This window comes from Bufo gargarizans, chromosome 4 (assembly GCF_014858855.1).
Source record: "Bufo gargarizans isolate SCDJY-AF-19 chromosome 4, ASM1485885v1, whole genome shotgun sequence".
NCBI lineage: Eukaryota > Metazoa > Chordata > Amphibia > Anura > Bufonidae > Bufo > Bufo gargarizans.
The window spans coordinates 367,052,248-367,074,575 of NC_058083.1; the positions used below are offsets into that span (position 1 = coordinate 367,052,248).

Below are 22,328 nucleotides of genomic sequence, written 5' to 3' on the forward strand. Positions count from 1 at the left end.
TCTTTCACACCTGTGTTTAGGTGCGGATCCGTCTGGTATCTGCACAGACTGATCCGCACCTATAATGCAAACACTTGTATCTGCTCAGAACGGATCAGTTTGCATTACCATGAAAAAAAAAAAAAAATTTTTGTTCATGGTAATGCAAACAGATCCGTTTTGAGGCGGATCAGTTTTCAATTGCACTATATTGTGTCAGTAAAAACAGATCAGTCCCCCAGGACGGATCCGTTTGGCTCAGTTTCGTCAGACGGACATCAAAACAGCGTTTTGGCGTTCGCCTCCAGAGCGGAATGGAGGCTGAACGGAGGCAAACTGATCCTTATCCATTCAGAATGCATTGGGGCTGAACTGATCCGTTTTGGGCCGCTTGTGAGAGCCCTGAAACAGATCTCACAGGCGGACCCAGAAACGTTCGTGTAAAAGTAGCCTTAGATGGTTTCCAAAATTGGCTGCTAATTATGTATGGACAGCTTTAGGAACCAGGCATGATCAATGACCTCTTCTGACATGTCTACGAGATGCCTGCTTGTTTGTCATAGCAGTGTTTTCATGTGTATGGATTCATGGAGTTTTTAACCTGTAGGATACCAGCGCTGAACATGTACGGCGCTGGAAAGTGGGTCAGAAATCCCACTTCAGCGCTGATTACACCTGGTCCCTGAGCGAAATCGCTCGGTGACCAGAGTATAATGGCTGCTCTGCACGGCATGGTGATGGATCATGTGATGGGCCATGTGATGGGCGCAGTGACTTCACCAAAGGTCCTTTTTCCTCCCAGGTCATCGAAGAAGAAGAAAGAAGAGAACCCGGGGAGCGCGAACAAGTGGATAAGGAAAGTTTAATTTTTGTTTATTTTTTTAACCCCTCCAGCCCTATTGTACTATGCATTCTGTATTAAGAATGCTATTATTTTCCCTTATAACGATGTTATAAGGGAAAATAATAATGATCGGGTCCCCATCCCGATCATCTCCTAGCAACCATGCATGAAAATCGCACCGCATCCGCACTTGCTTGCGGATGATTGCGATTTTCACGCAGCCCCATGGGGGGGGCCCCCGTTGCGTCAAAAACGCACAATATAGAGCATGCTGCGATTTTCACACAAGTGATGCATGAAAATCACCGCTCATGTGCACAGCCCCATAGAAATGAATGGGTCCGGATTCAGTGCGGGTACAATGCGTTCACCTAACGCATTGCACCTGCGCGGAAAACTTGCCTGTGCGAAAGAGGCTTTAGGGGCTAGAACCTGGGATTCCTTGTCCTATTCACCCTAATAGATCTCTATTAGGGTGAATAGGACTTCACACTCTCCCGGCTTTGTGCACATGGCAGCAGGGAAGTTACCATAGCAGCCAGGGATTCAGTAGCGTCCTGGCTGCCATGGTAACCGATCAAAGCCCTAGGATTACACTGCTGGGGCTCCGATCAGAAGCTGCCACTGCACCACCAATAAGATCGAGGGGAGGGGACCCTGTGGCCACTGCCACCAACGATTATAATACTGGGGGACGCACTCCGCCATCAATGAAAATAAGTAACCTTTTAATACAAAATACAGGAAGCGGGTGACAGCACACAACCTTTATGACAGGGCGCTGCGATCCGTGGCAGTTAACCCATCAGGAGGTGGGTGCCGGTGGCAGAATCACATAGCCGGCACCCGCCACAGTCCCTCCCCTCCTCCGCCCCTCTCTCTCTTCTTATTGGCAGCAGCAGCACAGGGGGGTGGGAGAGACTCTCTCCCCTGTGCTGCTGAGGAGAACATGGAGGAAAGGGAAGGACCCAAAAAATATGCAGGGTGTGTTCCAAAAGGGGGATAAGGAAAGACACAATTTACCACTGTGAAACCTGCCCTGAAAAACCTTGCCTGTGCATGCAGGATTGTTTCAGAATCTACCATGGAGTATTACCGTAATTTAATTTTATCCTTGATGTACCCTGTAGTTTTACCACCTTATATCTCTGATATAGTCCTCATATCTTACAGATCCACTTTCACCAACCACTACATATTGATTTCTGTGAAACACCCGTTACGTCAAAAGTGCCTTTTCCACCACTTAAAATGTTCGTACGGGGGTGCTCTTTCCAAAATGGCATCACTTCTTGGGGTTTCTAATTTCTGGGGACTTCAGGAATTATTAACATGCGACATGTCACCTAAAATCCATGTTCGTTTATTCAGGGCTTCTTCCAAAATCCATATTTTGCTGTTTGCCTGCTGTACGCCGATACAGCAGGCTACAAGCACATATGGGGTGCTTCCTGAATGGGGAAGAAATGGGGAACATATAATGGGGTGCATTTTCTCCTTTAACCCCTTAAGGACACAGGGCGTACAGGTACGCCCTTGTGCCCTGGTACTTAAGGACACAGGGCGTACATGTACGCCCTGTGCATTTTCGATCACTGCCGTGCGGCTGGCAGTGATCGGAACCCGGTGCCTGCTCAAATCATTGAGCAGGCACCTAGGCTAAATGCGCGGGGGGGTCCCGTGACCCCCCCATGTCGGCGATCGCGGCAAACCGCAGGTCAATTCAGACCTGCGGTTTGCTGCGATATCTGCAGTTTATGATCCCCGCGGTCCCTGACCGCGGGGATCAGAAACTTTAGGATTCAAAACTTTGTCCAGTATTCCTCCCCCTGCACCCCTGAGTTATTTGGGCACGGTGGAAGGTGCAGGGGGAGGGTTGCGGGCGGTGCGGGCGGTGCGGGAGGCGGGCGGTGCGGTAGGCGGGATCGCGATCCCCCGCCCGCCTCCCATTGCGTAATCGTTGGCGTCTAGTGGGTATACCAGGGTGCCAGCACATTGCTGGCACCCTGGTATAAACGGCTGACATCGGTGATGCGATGTCAGCCGTTTAACCCTTTCCATACAGCGGTCCGTACGGACCGCTGTATGGAAAAGGTTAACAGTAAGAGGGAGCTCCCTCCCTCTCCCATCGCAGGGCTGCTGTGCCTTTGCAGTCCCCCGAATGGAGAGGGAGAGAGCTCCCAGGCAGCCCCCCCAAGCCCCGTCCTTACCCTTCCCCGTCTGCGCAGTTCTGACCATAACTGAGCAGACGGGGAAGGTTCCCATGACAACAGGACGCCTTCTCAGGCGTCCTGCTGTCCATGGTTCTGAACAGATCTGTGCTGAAAGGCATAGATCTGTTCAGACAAAGTGTAAAATACAGTATAGTACTATATATTGTACTGTACTGTATTATGTAGACATCAGACCCACTGGATCTTCAAGAACCAAGTGGGTCTGGGTCAAAAAAAAAGTGAAAAAAGTGAAAAATAAAGTAAAAATCAAAAAACACATTTATCACTGATTAAAAATGAAAGAAATAAAATTCCCTACACATGTTTGGTATCGCCGCGTCCGTAACGACCTGATCTATAAAACGGTAATGTTACTTTACCCGAACGGTGAACGCCATAAAAATAAAAAATTAAAAACTATGATGAAATTGGAATTTTGCCCACCTTACTTCCCAAAAAAGGTAATAAAAGTGATCAAAAAAGTCGCATCTATGCCAAAATTGTAACAATCAAACCATTATCTCATCCCGCAAAAATCATACCCTACCCAAGATAATCGCCCAAAAACTGAAAAAGTTATGGCTCTTACACTATGGAAACACTAAAACATGATTTCTTTTGTTTCAAAAATGAAATCATTGTGTAAAACTTACATAAATAAAAAAAAAGTATACATATTAGGTATCGCCGCGTCCGTATTCACCGGCTCTATAAAAATATCACATGACCTAACCCCTCAGATGACCACCGTAAAAAAATAAAAATAAAAACGGTGTAAAAAAAGCCATTTTTTGTCATCTTCCGTCACAAAAAGTGTAATAGCAAGCAATCAAAAAGTCATGTGCACCCCAAAATAGTGCCAATCAAACAGTCATCTCATCCCACAAAAAATGAGACCCTACTTAAGATAATCGCCCAAAAATTTAAAAAACTATGGCTCTTAGACTATGGAGACACTAAAACTTTTTTTTGTTTTAAAAATGAAATTATTGTGTAAAACGTACATAAATAAAAAAAATTGTATACATATTGGGTATCACCGCGTCCGTGACAACCTGCTCTATAAAATTACCACATGATCTAACCTGTCAGATGAATGGTGTAAATAACAAAAAAAAAAAAAACGGTGCCAAAAAAGCTATTTCTTGTTACCTTGCCGCACAAAGTGTAATATAGAGCAACCAAAAATCATATGTACCCTAAACTTGTACCAACAAAACTGCCACCCTATCCCGTAGTTTCTAAAATGGGGTCACTTTTTTGGAGTTTCTACTCTAGGGGTGCATCAGGGGGGCTTCAAATGGGACATGGTGTCAAAAAAACCAGTCCAGCAAAATCTGCCTTCCAAAAACCGTATGGCATTCCTTTCGTTCTGCGCCCTGCCGTGTGCCCGTACAGCAGTTTACGACCACATATGGGGTGTTTCTGTAAACTACAGAATCAGGGCCATAAATAATGAGTTTTGTTTGGCTGTTAACCCTTGCTTTGTAACTGGAAAAAAAATATTAAAATGGAAAATCTGCCAAAAAAGTGAAATTTTGAAATTGTATCTCTATTTTCTATTGAATCTTGTGCAACACCTAAAGGGTTAACAAAGTTTGTAAAATCAGTTTTGAATACCTTGAGGGGTGTAGTTTCTTAGATGGGGTCACTTTTATGGAGTTTCTACTCTAGGGGTGCATCAGGGGGGCTTCAAATGGGACATGGTGTCAAAAAAACCAGTCCAGCAAAATCTGCCTTCCAAAAACCGTATGGCATTCCTTTCCTTCTGCGCCCTGCCGTGTGCCCGTACAGCAGTTTACAACCACATATGAGGTGTTTCTGTAAACTACAGAATCAGGGCCAGAAATAATGAGTTTTGTTTGGCTGTTAACCCTTGCTTTGTAACTGGAAAAAAAATATTAAAATGGAAAATCTGCCAAAAAAGCGAAATTTTGAAATTGTATCTCTATTTTCTATTAAATCTTGTGCAACACCTAAAGGGTTAACAAAGTTTGTAAAATCAGTTTTGAATACCTTGAGGGGTGTAGTTTCTTAGATGGGGTCACTTTTATGGAGTTTCTACTCTAGGGGTGCATCAGGGGGCTTCAAATGGGACATGGTGTCAAAGAAACTGTCCAGCAAAACATGCCTTCCAAAAACCAAACGGCGCACCTTTCACTCTACGCCCCGCTGTGTGGCCGTACAGTAGTTTACGGCCACATATGGCGTGTTTCTGTAAACGGCAGAGTCAGGGCAATAAAGATACAGTCTTGTTTGGCTGTTAACCCTTGCTTTGTTAGTGGAAAAAATGGGTTAAAATGGAAAATTAGGCAAAAAAATGAAATTCTCAAATTTCATCCCCATTTGCCAATAACTCTTGTGCAACACCTAAAGGGTTAACAAAGTTTGTAAAATCAGTTTTGAATACCTTGAGGGGTGTAGTTTCTTAGATGGGGTCACTTTTATGGAGTTTCTACTCTAGGGGTGCATCAGGGGGCTTCAAATGGGACATGGTGTCAAAAAACCAGTCCAGCAAAATCTGGCTTCCAAAAACCATACGGCGCACCTTTCACTCTACGCCCCGCTGTGTGGCCGTACAGTAGTTTACGGCCACATATGGGGTGTTTCTGTAAACGGCAGAGTCAGGGCAATAAAGATACAGTCTTGTTTGACTGTTAACCCTTGCTTTGTTAGTGGAAAAAATGGGTTAAAATGGAAAATTAGGCAATAAAAGGAAATTCTCAAATTTCATCCCCATTTGCCAATAACTCTTGTGCAACACCTAAAGGGTTAACAAAGTTTGTAAAATCAGTTTTGAATACCTTGAGGGGTGTAGTTTATAGAATGGGGTCATTTTTGGGTGGTTTCTATTATGTAAGCCTCGCAAAGTGACTTCAGACCTGAACTCGTCCCTAAAAATTGGGTTTTTGTAAATTTCTGAAAAATTTCAAGATTTGCTTCTAAACTTCTAAGCCTTGTAACATCCCCAAAAAATAAAATATCATTCCCAAAATAATTCAAACATGAAGTAGACATATGGGGAATGTTAAGTCAGCACAATTTTTGGGGGTATTACTATGTATTACAGAAGTAGAGAAACTGAAACTTTGAAATTTGCAAATTTTTCCCAATTTTTGGTAAATTTGACTTTTTTTTATGCAAAAAAAAATATTTTTTTAACTTTATTTTACCAGTGTCATGAAGTACAATATGTGACGAAAAAACAATCTCAGAATGGCCTGGATAAGTCAAAGCGTTTTAAAGTTATCAGCACTTAAAGTGACACTGGTCAGATTTTCAAAAAATGGCCTGGTCCTAAGGTGTAAAAAGGCTGTGTCCCTAAGGGGTTAACCCCTTGTGAAAGTGAAAAATTGGGGTCTGCTAGAAATTGTTCACTTTCACAAATGTGTGCTTTGAAATCCTTTTAACAAGCGTTTCTGCCTTCTGCGAGACACCTGCCTCTAGAGCCTTGCCATGCGCCCATACAGCAGGCTACAAGCACATGTGGGGTGTTGCCCAACGCTGGGTTCAGACCTGAGCGTTCTGAAAGGAGCGCTCTGTATGCGCGATTGTACCGGCGTTTGCAATCACGCATACAGAGACAAGCGAACGCCCATTGTCGCGCGTTCCCGAAAATCTATGTACGGGAACGCGCGACAAGACGCCCCAAAGAAGCTCATGTACTTCTTGGGGCGTCGGGCGTTTTACAGCGCGATCGTACACGCTGTAAAACGCCCAGGTGAGAACCATTCCCATAGGGAAGCATTGGTTTCTCCTTGTTGAGAGTTTTACAGCGCGTAGGAACGCACTGCAAAACGCTCAGGTGTGAACCCAGCCTGATGCAGGGGGAAATAGGTAACAAAATGTAGTGTGCATTTTGTCCTGTTACCCCTTGTGAAAGTGAAAAATGTGGATGTAAAGCAATTTTCTGTAGAAAAAAAAATTGGTAATTTTCCGTTTTCACAGCCAAGTGTTTCCTAAGGCCTCAAGCACACGACCGTTTTTCGGGTCCGCATCTGAGCCGCAGCTTTTACAGCTCGGGTGCGTACCCATTCACTTCAATGGGGCCGCAAAAGTTGAGGACAGCACCACAAAAAAAGATATAGCATGTCCTATTCTTGTCTGTTTTCCGGACTAGAATAGGCATTTTTACAATGGGGCTGCCCGTTCCGTAAATTGCGGAAGGCGCACGGGCGGCTTCTGTTTTTTGCGGATCTGCGGACCGCAAAAAACAGAACAGTCGTGTGCATGAGGCCTTATTCTGTGAAATGCCTGATGGGTCAAAGTTCTCAGTACACACCTTGAAATACTCCTTGAGGGGTCTAGCTTCCGTAATGGGGGTCAATTTTTGGGGGTTTCCACTTTAGGGCCACCTCAGGGGGTCTTCATATGCAACATCCTCTCAACCCTGCAAAATCTGTCCTCCAAAAGCCCTATGGCGCTAGTTCCCTTATGAACCCTGCCATGCACTCATACGACCGTTTTTTAGCACATTTTTTGGGAAGTTTGTAAACTGAAGAATCAGGGTAATAAATAATGAGGTTTATTTTCCTTTTAACCCTTGCTATGTTACAGCAAAAATGGAAGAAAATGGAAAATCTGGAAAATAAAAATAATAATTTAGAAATTTTGCCTTAAATTCCCATTAATTGTTGTGGAACACATCAAGGGTAGGGCCTCTTTCACACTGCGGGCTGCAATACACGAGCACAGTCCGTGGGGCAGCCGTAGCGGATTGCGGACCCATTCACTTGAATGGGTCCGCGATCTGGACGTTCCGCAAAAAGATAGGACATGTTCTATCTTTTTGTGGAACGGAAGTACGGGACGAAACCCCACGGAAGCACTCCGTAGTGCTTCCGTAGGGTACCGTTCCATACCATTCTGCATCTCCGAATTTGCGCACCCATTCAAGTGAACGGGTGCGGATCCGCAAATGCGGCAACGGGGTGCACACGTCAGTGTGAACGAGGCCTTAACAAAGTTTGTAACATCAGTTTTGAATAATTTGAGGGGTGTAGTTACCCATTTATGGGTGGTTTCCACTACATAAGCCCCTGAATAACTTTATAACTAAATTGGTGCTTAAAAAAAATGGTTTTGGAAATTTTTAAAAATTGCATCTAAAATTGTAAGCCTTCTAACGTCCTAAATAAATGAAATGACATTTACAAAATGAAGCCAACATAAAGTAGACATCGGAAAAGTGTAAAGTAATTATTTTGTGAGGTATTTAGAAAATAGTGAATTTTTCTAAAATTTCTGTAATTTTTTTATAAAAATAAAAAAAGGTCTGTCATGAAGTACAATGTGGCATGAGAAAAGAATCTCAGAATGTCTTGGATAAGTAAAAGCGTCCCAAAGTTATTACCACATAAAGTGACACGTCAGATTTGCAAAAATCGGCCTGGATTTTAGGCATTGTAAGTCTGGATGGATCTGTTTGCCTCCGCACGGCCAGGCGGACACCCGAACGCTGCAAGTGTCCGCCTGCTGAGCGGAGCGGAGGACAAACGGTGCCAGACTGATGCATTCTGAGCGGATCCGCATCCACTCAGAATGCATTAGGGCTGGACGGATGCGTTCGGGTCCGCTTGTGAGAGCCTTCAAACGGAACTCGCAAGCGGAGCCCCGAGCGTTAGTGTGAAAGTAGCCTAAGGCCTCTTGCACACAACCGTATGAGCTCATTCTCCCTGGCTAAGAGGGGGGCACTCTGATTGGATGCGCTCACAGCCAGGGAGATGATAACCACTCCCAGGGAAAATACAAGTCTCCGCCTAGTATAACCAAAGTCGCCTCATTATAATATAAGGTGCCAAAATATACAAGGCCAACAGCGGACGAACTGTAGAAAGAAGAAGAAAAAAAAAAAGAAAAAAAAAGGCCATGGCATCAGTGGGGGCCACCCTATAAGGTAGGATAATAATTAGACTAGGGCTAGTCTGACAAAAGGTCCTCTTTAAGGGCTCATGCACACGGCTGTTGGTCGGCCGTTCTGTGCATTGGGGACCGCAATTTGCAACAGCCGTGCAGATGCCGCAGACAGATCCAGACCCATTCAACAATTGGTCTGTGATCCGTCTGCACCGGGGTTCTGTGCCTCCGTTCCGCACCGACCTGCGCCCCACAGCTTTTAATGCAGAACTTCAAGTCAGCTGCGGCGGATGGAGGGCGGGCGGCTTTCTTCCTGCAGCTCACGCTCAGACGGCCCAGTGCTGCTTTCTGAGTGTGAGCTGCTAAAAGGAACATCCCTGCGTCCGTCCGGGCCCTGCGCCGGACGGAGGACAGGGGGGTCAGAAAGCCGGACTATCCTGCCTAAGACCGGACCTCTGGCCATGAAGGATGAGCCAACTTGTGTTTCAAGTTCGGCGTACAAGGTTTGGTTTATTTAAGTATTCCATAACGGAATGATTGGCGCTATAAAAATAATAAGTCTGCGGCATTTTCCACGATTTTTACAAAAAGTTTGCGGCACTGGATCCGGCAGGAAAGAGAAGTCCTCCCTTTACATTTCTCATTCCCTTCTGGTTTTGACTCAAAAACTTCCACAAAAACTGCAATAAAGCGCAGCGTCACACTAAAAAGAATAAAAATATTTTACAAGTTTTTCCGTACCACAAACACTTCAAGTAAAATTACACTAATGGGACAGCTCAGCACCAACATGTGGGGAAGGATGAAGCAGTTCAGGACTGTCAGTGAAGGGTTAAGCCGGTCCTGGGTATGAGCAGTCCCGAGTATGAGATCTTCCCTGTGACACTTGCAGCCCTTTGCCCCGGCCCCTCCCAGGCTCATGTGTGACCCGGGCCCGGTGACTATACAGGGCACCCACATATGTGGTGGACATGGCTGTTCCAGGAGTGCCCTCCTCACCCATCTTCCTGCCCCGCTCTCCCAGTTTAGATCAAATGTCACTTCAGTGACTCCATCCCCCTCCCCATGTAACGTTCCTCTCCCCCCTCTAGACTTCCACTTTCAATATTAAGAATGCCGGGTGAGCCCCCCGCCCCTGGCTGTTGAAATCAGGCACTGGCCGCTTTGTGTCACTGAGCCCCCCCAAGTTTCTGTCAGTGTCCCTCATTGTGCTGCCCTGACACTCTGCTCCCGCCCTGTAGACAGACTGCCCGCGACCCCGGCAGCCAGCCGTCCCCTATAAAAGCCCTGCTTACCTTTGTGGCCATGCTGTGCCCCTCCAGATCACTAGCACCTCGGGAGCCAGACGCACAGGGAAGCTACCACAGCACTACCTCTTCCTGTCCCAGCCCCTGTGCTGTGTACACAGGCCTGCTGCTGACTCCCTCTATCTTCCACACGGCGCCATTACCGTCCTCACTCACTTCCACTATAGCTGAAGTACTGTGTGTATAGGGCACGGGCCTGTGCTGCTATATAGTGCGCCCCAGTGCAGGTGTGCGGGTTGTTGCTAGGGGACAATGCCAGGTATACTGTACTATTTACAGCTTATGCCAGAGGCCAAGGAAAGGTGAATGCTGCCCCTCGCCTATGAAGACAGCCGTAGGTTTGTCCTGGCAGCCATATAAAAAAATTGCACAGTGCTCTGTCATATATGTGCCTTCAGACAGGGCCGTCTTTAATATTGATTGGACCCTGGGCAAAAATTTACTTGGGGCCCCTTGGATCCTGCCTTCCCACACCTTAGCAGGCAATCACGCCCTCCACCACAACACACACACACAAAATCCACACATCTGGTAGAGTACAGTGAATGACTGTAAATACTTCCAGTTCTGAAGACTCCAGCGGCTCAGGATCAGTGCTCTGGGCAGCTGGGCTCAGGCTGGAAGTGGGCACCGCTCTGCAGGAAGGAGACCATGGCTCGGCTCACCCTAGTGTTACAGTGCACCCCACAGTATGCAGTATAGCACCCTATAGTATACAGCACCACACACTATGCAGTATAGCACCCCACAGTATATAGTAGAGCAGTATAGCAGCCCACAGTATACAGCACCCCACAGTATACAACACCTCACTGTATACAGCATCCCAAACTATACACAATACAGCAGTATAGCACTCCACACTATACAGGCCCCCACACAGTATACAGCCCACCACACAGTATACAGACCTCCCACACAGTATACAGCCCACCACACACTATACAGCCCCTCACAGTATACAGCCCACCACACAGTATACAGCCCCCACAGTATACAGGCCCCCACACAGTATACAGCCCACCACACAGTATACAGTCCCACACAATATACAGGCCCCCACACAATATACAGCACCCACTATACAGTAGTTTACAGTATATTAACATAACAGCCCCTGTCACTTTTTTCTGATGTAATCTTCACACAACAAAGCTCCACAGTTAACTTCTGCAACACTCCTGATAGGACCTATGATGACCTCATAGCCATGTGACCAGTAATTGCTAGGTTACTGGTCACATGGTGATGATGTCATTAAGGTCCTACATCACAACGTTAAAATCCACAGACAGCTTGACACCCGGGGCAGTAGCTAGCAGGGCTCAAGAGGCAGCTGCCTTGGGCCCCCCAGGAGCAACTGGGCCCGGGGCAGCTGCCCCTTTTGCCCCTTGGTAAAGACAGCCCTGCCTTCAGACCTCTGTGTCTTTATACAAACCATTATTCGCAGGAACAACACGGCCGCGTGCATTACTTCGCTCCATTCTATTCAAAGGGTCCTGTGATGCCATGTTAGTGTTCCCTTTTATAACTGACCCATCGCATAGTAAACTGATAAAAAGTTTATTTAAAAAATTTGGCGGACAGATCGACAATGGTAAAAAAAACACGACCTAAACTTGGACACATTTTATGACACATTGTACTTCATGTTAGGCCTCATGCACACGAGCGTAGACGGCCACGTGAATGAGTCCACAATCCAGGAGATGCGGAGGCACAGATCGCAAGCCAACAGAATCACTATGGTTTTCAGTCTGTGCCTCCACACTGCAAAAAAGTAATGCATGGGGTAGTTTTTTGCAGTGCTGATCATGGACCCCATTCAAGTAGATGGGTCAACGTCCATAGACGGCAGGCAAATGGTCGGTGCCTGTACATTGTGGACTGCAATTTGGGGTCCACAGCACAGGCATGCCCAGCACACGTGTGCATGAGGCATTAGTGGTAAATTTGGGTCAATATGTTTTACCTTTATTTATAATCCACCCTTAACATTTTTCAAAACTGAACTTAGAAACTCTCTTAACCCTTTTGCTGTTCCGCAAAATGAAGTTTTAATAAACATTTCACATTTGCACGGCAACACCCCTATGTGGTCACAATCTGCTGTCTGGGCACACTGCAGGGTACAGAAGAAAAAGAGTACCATGTTCATCTGAGGCCTAGTTTGGTGATTTATACAGCACTTGCCGACAACTGCGCAGGTGAATTAAAAAACGAAAAAAAAAAAAACAAGAAGTGACCCTATTATGGAAAACGCACCCCCTCACAGAATTTAAAGGGAGTCTTTCGCGCCGATTGACCCTATAAACCTATTAATAGACTTATGTCCATGGCATCCCCCCTATTAAAACTGTTCTTACCGTCAGTTCCCTGCTATAATCGTTCGTCCGAAAAACACTTTTATTCTGTATGCAAATTAGGCAGTGAAGGTGCCCAGGGGCGGCCTTACAACGGCCGGTGCCCAGGCCCCTAGGTCATCTTCATACCAATCCACTCCCCCTCCACCGCGTCTGCCCGCCCATCCGCCGCGTCTGCCTGCCCTTGGTCTCTTCTCTATCCTTCCTCCTACTGGCCGTAATCCCGCACATGCGCCGATGACCGCGATATCAGCTCATGCGCATTGTATGCCCACAGTCTGGCCGGGGCATCACAGTTTACCTTGCCTAACTTACGTCACAGCGCTACGCTGACGGCAAAGAAGTCTGGTCTGTGGCAGGCATTACTTCTCTCTTCTCTCTCCTCTCCTCCAGTGTCAAAGACTCAAAGAGGATTGAATTAGTTAGTATAGTTAACTAAATATATGTGTAATGTATTTTCCCACTAATAGTCTATCTCCCAAAGAAAGGCAACAAATAAAATGATAGATAGTACAGCCATACAGAAGGACATGCTGCTAAGTGTGTCTTCCCTACTTTTGAAAATCAAAGACAGAGCCACATGTCCCCTACTTTTGACACTCAAATACAGAGCCACATGTCCGCCACCTTTGTGTGTCAAAGATAGGGCCACATGTCCGCCACCTTTGTGTGTCAAAGATAGGGCCACATGTCCGCCACCCTTGTGTGTCAAAGACATATATGCAGTCGAGATATAGACTCCTGTCGAAATAAATAACCAGTGTCATTTTAAATTGAGTAAAGCTATACAACAATGTGAATCACTCTAATAATTAAAAAATATACTGTGTTCACATGTGCATTACTTTAATCGCCTCCGGACCGCCTAACGCAGATGTGCGGTCCGGAGGCGGCATCGCTGCGCAGACTGACGCATATACGCGTCATCTCGCGAGACGCGAGATGACGCGCTATGCCGGCCCGCGCATGCGCAGTTCGGGCCGGCATTTCGTCAAGGAGTAAATCGTCATCAGCTTGCCAGTCAATGATCGCGGCTGGCAAGCTGATGATTTTTAAAAAATCCAATCAGAGCGCCAGATAGCAGATCATATTAGTAAATATGATCTGTTATATGGCTGCCTGCTCCTCTGCTGGTTCTTTTCGTCGGTTGGATCCAGCAGAGGAGCAGGCTACACAGTGAGTACACCAACACTACACACTTAGCCCCAGATCACCCCCCCGAACCCCAATTAACCCTTTGATCGCCCCTGTCAATCACTAGTGAAAGGAAAAAAGTGATCAGTGCAAACTGTCACTTTTTTTTTCACTGGTATTGACCGTTAGGTTTTAGGTATAGTTTAGGCCCCTTGGTTAGGTAGTTTAGGGATCGGTTAGCGCCCAGCCCACCGCACCGCAGTCCGTTATTCGCTGATTAGCGTATCGCTAATCAGCATTTGTACTTTTATAGTATCTGGAAGTGATCAAAACTGATCACGGTCAGATCTATAATTGTATTAGTGTCACTTTAGTTCTCCCTCCACCCAAAACGCAGTGTTTGCCCGATCAGGCCTGATCGGTCGCCCACACGTGCATTCGCCCACACCCGCCCCACCGCAGTGACCCAAAATTTTTTGGGGGGGATCGCTGCACATTCACCTTACACGCACTGCGGCGAGAAAAAAATCAGTTTTGATATTTTTTATCAACCGCAGTGGCCTCCGGTACTTCGCTAGCCTCCACTTTGTAAGACAGGCTTGCTTTTTTTTCTTGGGTAGTCTCAGGGAATACCCCTAAATTTAGTTGCCCACATGTCAAACAGGGGGTATTCTTCTGAAGAGGCCTACAGGCTTCTGACCCAGTCGGATGAGGAATGGGAACCCTCATCTGATGAATCCAGCGGGTCAGAATACGAACCTCTAGAAAGCAGTGGCTCTCTGACCCAAAGTTCGGACGAGGAGGCTGAGGTCCCTGATAGCACGAGGCGTACCCGGCCCCGTGTCGCTAGACCGCAGGTTGCGCAGGATCCGCTTCAAGAGCAGCAGAGTGGGGCTGGTGCTGTCGGATTACGTGGTGAGGCATACACCAGCAGCCCAGCCCTCCCTGGACCTAGTACCAGCACTGCCGTACAACCTGGTGAAGTAGCGAGCACCAGAAGGGCAGTTGAAGCTGGTACGGTGGCACGTGCAGTAGTGACCCCGTCGCAGCCACCGCAAAGACGTGCCCGTAGAGCCCCTAGAATCCCAGAGGTGCTGGCAAACCCTGATTGGCAGTCCCCAACTTCAGCCGCACCTGTAGTTTTCCCTTTCACTGCCCAGTCTGGAGTTCGGGTTGAGACAGCTCAGATCGGTTCGGCCCTGGGATTTTTTGAGCTGTTCTTGACTGCGGAGCTCTTAGACATAGTTGTGGCCGAAACAAACAGATATGCCACACAATTTATAACCGCTAACCCGGGTAGCTATTATGCCCAGCCTTTCCGGTGGAAACCAGTCCAAGTTTCCGAAATTAAAACTTTTCTGGGCCTCCTCCTCAACATGGGTCTAACTAAAAAGCATGAATTGCGGTCATTTTGGTCCACGAACCCAATTCATCACATGCCCATGTTCTCTGCTGCTATGTCCAGGGCACGTTTTGAGGCCATCCTGCGTTTCCTGCACTTTAGTGATAACAGCACCTCCCGTCCCAGAGGCCACCCTGCTTTTGACCGGCTCCACAAAATTCGGCCCCTCATAGACCATTTCAACCTGAAATTTGCAGATTTGTATACCCCAGAGCAAAACATCTGCGTAGACGAGTCCCTGATACATTTTACCGGGCGCATTGGCTTCAAACAATACATCCCAAGCAAGCGCGCCCGGTATGGGGTCAAATTGTATAAGCTCTGTGAAAGGGCCACAGGCTATATCCACAAATTTCGAATCTATGAGGGAAAAGATCAGACCCTGGAGCCGGTCGGTTGCCCTGACTACCTGGTGAGCAGTGGGAAGACAGTTTGGGACTTGGTGTCACGCTTATTCGGCAAGGGGTACCATCTTTATGTGGACAATTTTTACACAAGTGTGGCCCTCTTTAGGCATTTGTTTCTAGAACGGATTGGCGCCTGTGGTACCGCGCGAACTAGTCGCGCGGGCTTCCCCCAACGGCTCGTTAGCACCCGTCTTGCAAGGGGGCAGAGGGCCGCACTGTGTAACGAAGAACTGCTCGCGGTGAAATGGAGAGACAAGCATGACGTTTACATGCTCTCCTCCATTCACGCAGACACGACAATACAAATTGAGCGAGCAACCCGTGTCATTGAAAAGCCCCTCTCAGTCCACGACTATAACCTTCACATGGGAGGGGTGGACTTCAATGACCAGATGTTGTCTCCGTATTTAGTTTCCCGCAGAACCAGACGCTGGTATAAGAAGGTGTCTGTATATTTAATTCAATTGGCTCTGTATAATAGTTTTGTTCTCTACAGTAAGGCTGGGAGAACTGGATCCTTCCTCAAATTTCAGGAAGAGATCATCGAGAACCTCCTGTATCCAGGAGGTTCCGTGGCCCCATCCACCAGTGTAGTTAGCCGTCTACACGAGCGACATTTCCCCAATGTCGTTCCTGGTACCTCAACCCAACCGTCACCCCGAAAAAGATGTCGTGTCTGTAGCAGGAGTGGAATAAGGCGTGACACCCGCTATTTCTGTCCTGACTGTCCTGACCACCCTGCCCTATGCTTTGGAGAGTGTTTCCGGAAGTACCACTCACAGGTACACTATTAGCATAGGGATCTTCTCACCAGGACAGGCACACAGGGCTATTAGGGCCCATTCACTTACACAGCTGCTGCAAACCTCTCCTTTCACCTGGGACAAAGTGCATAACGCACTTCGCCACATCTTTGGGCGATTTGCGCTTTGCACATTGACCCATGGGGAAGGAGAGGTTTGTTCTATAAAGGTAAAAAAAAAAAAAAAACAGTAAGCAAAAAGGTTAATGTTCAGTTAAAAAAAGTTACAGTTTATATGTTCTGTTGCAAAGTTAATAAAATTATTGCGTTGCGGCTTGGTTTTTTCATGTTTTTTTTTTTTTACCTTCCAGGTGGACCAACCGATCGACCAGCTGCAGCACTGATGTGCATTCTGACAGAAGCATTGCGCTGCTGTCAGATTACACGCAAGTCGGTGTATGCGGCGCTGCAAGACGAGATTTCTACTCTGCAGTAACAGATACGTTTGCCAAGGCATACGAGCTGAGGAGGAGGCGGCGTTCCTATGCTTTGGCAAACACTTTGTATGTAAAAAAATAAAATAAATCCCGGCAATGATTTATTCATCCACATCGATTGATGTGAATGGAGAAATCTGGTTTGCCAGGGCATACGAGCTAAGTGGGTATGGATGTTGGGCGGAGCTCCTATGGCAGACGCCTTTCCCCTCCTTTTTTTTTTTTGGTAGAGATTTTTTCATCCACATTGATCGATGCGAATGAAGAAATCTGTGCCGTTCATTTTTTTCTTTCAGCCCAGAGGCTGAACGGAAAAAAATATCTCATTATCTGTATGCTCAATATAAGGACAATAGCAGAAACTCCTAATGCTAGCCATACATGTAATGATTGCGGAGACCCTCAAATGCCAGGGAAGTACAAACACCCCACAACTGACCCCATTTTGGAAAGAAGACACCCCAAGATATTTGCTGAGGGGCATATTGAGTCCATGAAAGATTTAAATTTTTGTCCTAAGTTAGCGGAAAGTGAGACTTTGTGAGAAAAAAAAAAAAAAAAAACAATTTCCGCTAACTTATGCCCAAAAAAAAAAAATTTATATAAACTCGCCAGGCCCCTCATTGAATACCTTGGGGTGTCTTCTTTCCAAAGTGGGGTCACATGTGGGGTATTTATACTGCCCTGGCTTTTTAGGGGCCCTAAAGCGTGAGAAGAAGTCTGGGATCCAAATGTCTAAAAATGCCCTCCTAAAAGGAAGTTGGGGAATGTGTTTTGGGGTGTCATTTTACATATACCCATGCTGGGTGAGAGAAATATCTTGGTCAAATGCCAACTTTGTATAAAAAAATTTGAAAAGTTGTCTTTAGCCAATATATTTATCTCACCCAGCATGGGTATATGTAAAATGACACCCCAAAACACATTCCCCAACTTCTCCTGAGTACGGCGATACCAGATGTGTCACACTTTTTTGCAGCCTAGGTGGGCAAAGGGGCACACATTCCAAAGTGCACCTTTCGGATTTCACCGGTCATTTTTTACAGATTTTGATTGCAAACTACTTCTCACACATTTGGGCCCCTAAATTGCCAGGGCAGTATAACTACGCCACAAGTGACCCCATTTTGGAAAGAAGACACCCCAAGGTATTCCGTGAGGGGCATGGCGAGTTCCTAGATTTTTTTATTTTTTGTCGCAAGTTAGTGGAATATGAGACTTTGTAAGGAAAAATTAAAAAAATAAAAAAATCATCATTTTCCGCTAACTTTTGACAAAAAATAAAAAATTCTAGGAACTCGCCGTGCCCTTCACGGAATACCTTGGGGCGTCTTCTTTCCAAAATGGGGTCACTTGTGGGGTAGTTATACTGCCCTGGCAATTTAGGGGCCCAAATGTGTGAGAAGTACTTTGCAATCAAAATGTGTAAAAAATGGCCTGCGAAATCTGAAAGGTGCACTTTGGAATATGTGCCCCTTTGCCCACCTTGGCAGCAAAAAAGTGTCACACATCTGGTATCGCCGTACTCAGGAGAAGTTGGGGAATGTGTTTTGGGGTGTCATTATACATATACCCATGCTGGGTGAGAAAAATATCTTGGCAAAAGACAACTTTTCCAATTTTTTTATACAAAGTTGGCATTTGACCAAGATATTTCTCTCACCCAGCATGGGTATATGTAAAATGACACCCCAAAACACATTCCCCAACTTCTCCTGAGTACGGCGATACCAGATGTGTCACACTTTTTTGCAGCCTAGATGCGCAAAGGTGCCCAAATTCCTTTTAGGAGGGCATTTTTAGACATTTGGATTCCAGACTTCTTCTCACGCTTTAGGGCCCCTAAAAAGCCAGGGCAGTATAAATACCCCACATGTGACCCCACTTTGGAAAGAAGACACCCCAAGGTATTCAATGAGGGGCCTGGCGAGTTTATAGAAAAACATTTTTTGGGCATAAGTTAGCGGAAATTGATTTTTTTTTTTTTTTTTCTCACAAAGTCTCACTTTCCGCTAACTTAGGACAAAAATTTCAATCTTTCATGGACTCAATATGCCCCTCAGCAAATACCTTGGGGTGTCTTCTTTCCAAAATGGGGTCAGTTGTGGGGTGTTTGTACTGCCCTGGCATTTGAGGGTCTCCGCAATCATTACATGTATGGCCAGCATTAGGAGTTTCTGCTATTCTCCTTATATTGAGCATACAGGTAATGAGCCTCTGGGCTGAAAGAAAAAAATGAACGGCACAGATTTCTTCATTCGCATCGATCAATGTGGATGAAATGCCAACTTGTATAAAAAAATGGGAAAAGTTGTCTTTTGCCAAGATATTTCTCTCACCCAGCATGGGTATATGTAAAATGACACCCCAAAACACATTCCCCAACTTCTCCTGAGTACGGCGATACCAGATGTGTGACACTTTTTTGCAGCCAAGGTGGGCAAAGGGACCCACATTCCAAAGTGCACCTTTCGGATTTCACCGGTCATTTTTTACAGATTTTGATTGCAAAGTACTTCTCACACATATGGGCCCCTAAATTGCCAGGGCAGTATAACTACGCCACAAGTGACCCCATTTTGGAAAGAAGACACCCCAAGGTATTCTGTGAGGGGCATGGCGAGTTCCTAGAATTTTTTATTTTTTGTCGCAAGTTAGTGGAATATGAGACTTTGTAAGAAAAAAATAAAAATAAAAAATCATCATCATTTTCCGCTAACTTGTGACAAAAAATAAAAAGTTCTATGAACTCACTATGCCCATCAGCGAATACCTTAGGGTGTCTACTTTCCGAAATGGGGTCATTTGTGGGGTTTTTCTACTGTTTGGGCATTGTAGAACCTCAGGAATCATGACAGGTGCTCAGAAAGTCAGAGCTGCTTCAAAAAGCGGAAATTTAAATTTTTGTACCATAGTTTGTACATGCTATAACTTTTACCCAAACCATTTTTTTTTTTTTTTTGGCCAAGCATTTTTTTTTATCAAAGACCTGTAGAACTATAAATTTAGCGAAAAATTTATATATGGATGTCGTTGTTTTTTGCTAAATTTTACAGCTGAAAGTAAAAAATGACATTTTTTTGCAAAAAAATCGTTAAATTTCGATTAATAACAAAAAAAGTAAAAATGTCAGCAGCAATGAAATAACACCAAATGAAAGCTCTATTAGTGAGAAGAAAAGGAGGTAAAATTCATTTGGGTGGTAAGTTGCATGACCGAGCGATAAACGGTGAAAGTAGTGTAGTGCAGAAGTGTAAAAAGTGGCCTGGTCATGAAGGGGGTTTTAGCTAGCGGGGCTGAAGTGGTTAAGAACGTCTGTGTTTGCAGCACATTCATTTCAATTTTTAAAAAAGTGTTTAGTCTGCCTTATGTGCACAGGTGGATGTGATTTTTACATGTAAAAAAAAAACAAAAACGGTGTAATAAGGCGTTGTGTACCTGTGGACGTTGAACAGCCAGGCTTCATAAACAGGGTGTAATATGTGTGTGTGTGTATAGGTGGACCTTCTACCTCATGGCGGCAAACTACACGCTGATTCTCTGTGCTTACCGGTGGACCTTCTACATCATAAGATGCTATATACAGTCATGTGAAAAAATTAGGACACCCTTTGAAAGCATGTGGTTTTTTGTAACATTTTTAATAAAAGGTTATTTCATCTCCGTTTCAACAATACAGAGAGATTAAAGTAATCCAACTAAACAAAGAAAACTGAACAAAAGTCTTTTCAAGATCTTCTGTAAATGTCATTCTACAAAAATGCCTATTCTAACTGAGGAAAAAGATAGGACACCCTTGCCCCTAATAGCGAGTGTTACCTCCTTTGGCTGAAATAACTGCAGTGAGACGGTTCTTGTAGCCATCTACCAGTCTTCGACATCGGTCTGAGGAAATTTTACCCCACTCCTCAATGCAGAACTTTTTCAGCTGTGAGATGTTTGAGGGGTTTCTTGCACGTACAGCCCTTTTCAAGTCACCCCACAGCATCTCAATGGGATTCAAATCTGGACTTTGACTTGGCCATTCCAGGACTCTCCATTTCTTCTTTTTCAGCCAATCTTTGGTTGATTTACTAGTATGTTTTGGGTCATTGTCATGTTGCATGGTCCAGTTCCGCTTCAGCTTTAATTTTCTAACTGATGGTCTCACATGTTCTTCAAGCACCTTCTGATACACAGTAGAATTCATCGTGGAGTCTATGATGGTGAGCTGACCAGGTCCTGCTGCAGCAAAGCAGCCCCAAACCATGACACTTCCACCTCCATGCTTCACAGTTGGTATGAGGTTCTTTTCTTGGAATGCTGTGTTTGGTTTACGCCAAACATGTCCTCTGCTGTTGTGTCCAAATAATTCAATTTTGGACTCATCTGTCCAAAGAACATTATTCCAGAAGTCCTGGTCTTTGTCAACTTTATCTCTGGCAAATGTCAGTCTGGCCTCGATGTTTCTCTTGGAAAGCAAAGGTTTCCTCCTTGCACACCTCCCATGCAAGTTAAACTTGTACAGTCTCTTTCTGATTGTAGAGGCATGTACTTCTACATCAACAGTAGCCAGAGCCTGCTGTAGTTCTCGAGATGACACTTTAGGGTTTTTGGAGACCTCTTTTAGCATCTTGCGGTCTGCTCTTGGGGTGAACTTGCTGGGGTGACCAGTCCTGGGCATGTTGGCAGTTGTTTTGAAAGCCCTCCACTTGTAGACTATCTTCCGGACAGTGGAATGGCTGATTTCAAAATCTTTTGAGATCTTTTTAAATCCCTTCCCAGACTCATAGGCTGCTACAATCTTTTTTCTGAAGTCCTCTGACAGCTCTTTTGCTCTCACCATGGTGCTCACTCTCACTTCAACAGTCAGGAGCACACCAAACTAAATGTCTGAGGTTTAAATAGGGCAAGCCTCATTCAACATGCAGAGTAACGATCTACTAATTATGTGCACCTGGTGTGATATACCTGTGTGAGATCTGAGCCAATTTAAGAGGGAATACATGTGAGGGTGTCCTATCTTTTTCCTCAGTTAGAATAGGCATTTTTGTAGAATGACATTTACAGAAGATCTTGAAAAGACTTTTCTTCAGTTTTCTTTGTTTAGTTGGATTACTTTAATCTCTCTGTATTGTTGAAACGGAGATGAAATAACCTTTTATTAAAAATGTTACAAAAAACCACATGCTTTCAAAGGGTGTCCTAATTTTTTCACATGACTGTATGTGTCATCCACAGATCCCCCCCATAACTGTCATACACAGATCCCCATAACAGTGCCATCCAGAGAGCCCAATAAGAGCCACCCACAGATCCCCCCTAAGTGTCACCCACAGATCCCCCCTAAGTGTCACCCACAGACAGGGCCGGATTGGGGATAAAAACCAGCCCTGGAAAAAGTTGCATACCAGCCCCACAGCATTGCATCATTATTTACTTGTTTATAAAAGGGGAAAGCAGTCATTTTAAAACACGAATATGAACTTTGCCCCACAATAGCTCTTTTGTAGAACCCCATTGTTCATATTACCGTTTTACTGGCTAGGGCAGCGCTAAATCCCGGCCATCAGTGACGGTGACATCACTGGGCTTCCTGGCAGCC

General features: G+C 45.4%; 1 protein-coding gene across 1 annotated transcript in view; it reads right to left on the bottom strand.

The window, feature by feature from the left end:
• Positions 1-10,321, bottom strand: part of SNX9 (sorting nexin 9) — a 244,475-nt gene extending 234,154 nt beyond the window's left edge. Inside the window, exon 1 of the mRNA XM_044291890.1 lies at positions 10,188-10,321. Coding sequence (XP_044147825.1) covers positions 10,188-10,199 — 12 coding nt within the window. The 5' untranslated portion in view covers positions 10,200-10,321. The remainder of the gene's footprint in view (positions 1-10,187) is intronic.
• Positions 10,322-22,328: the final 12,007 nt, after the last annotated feature.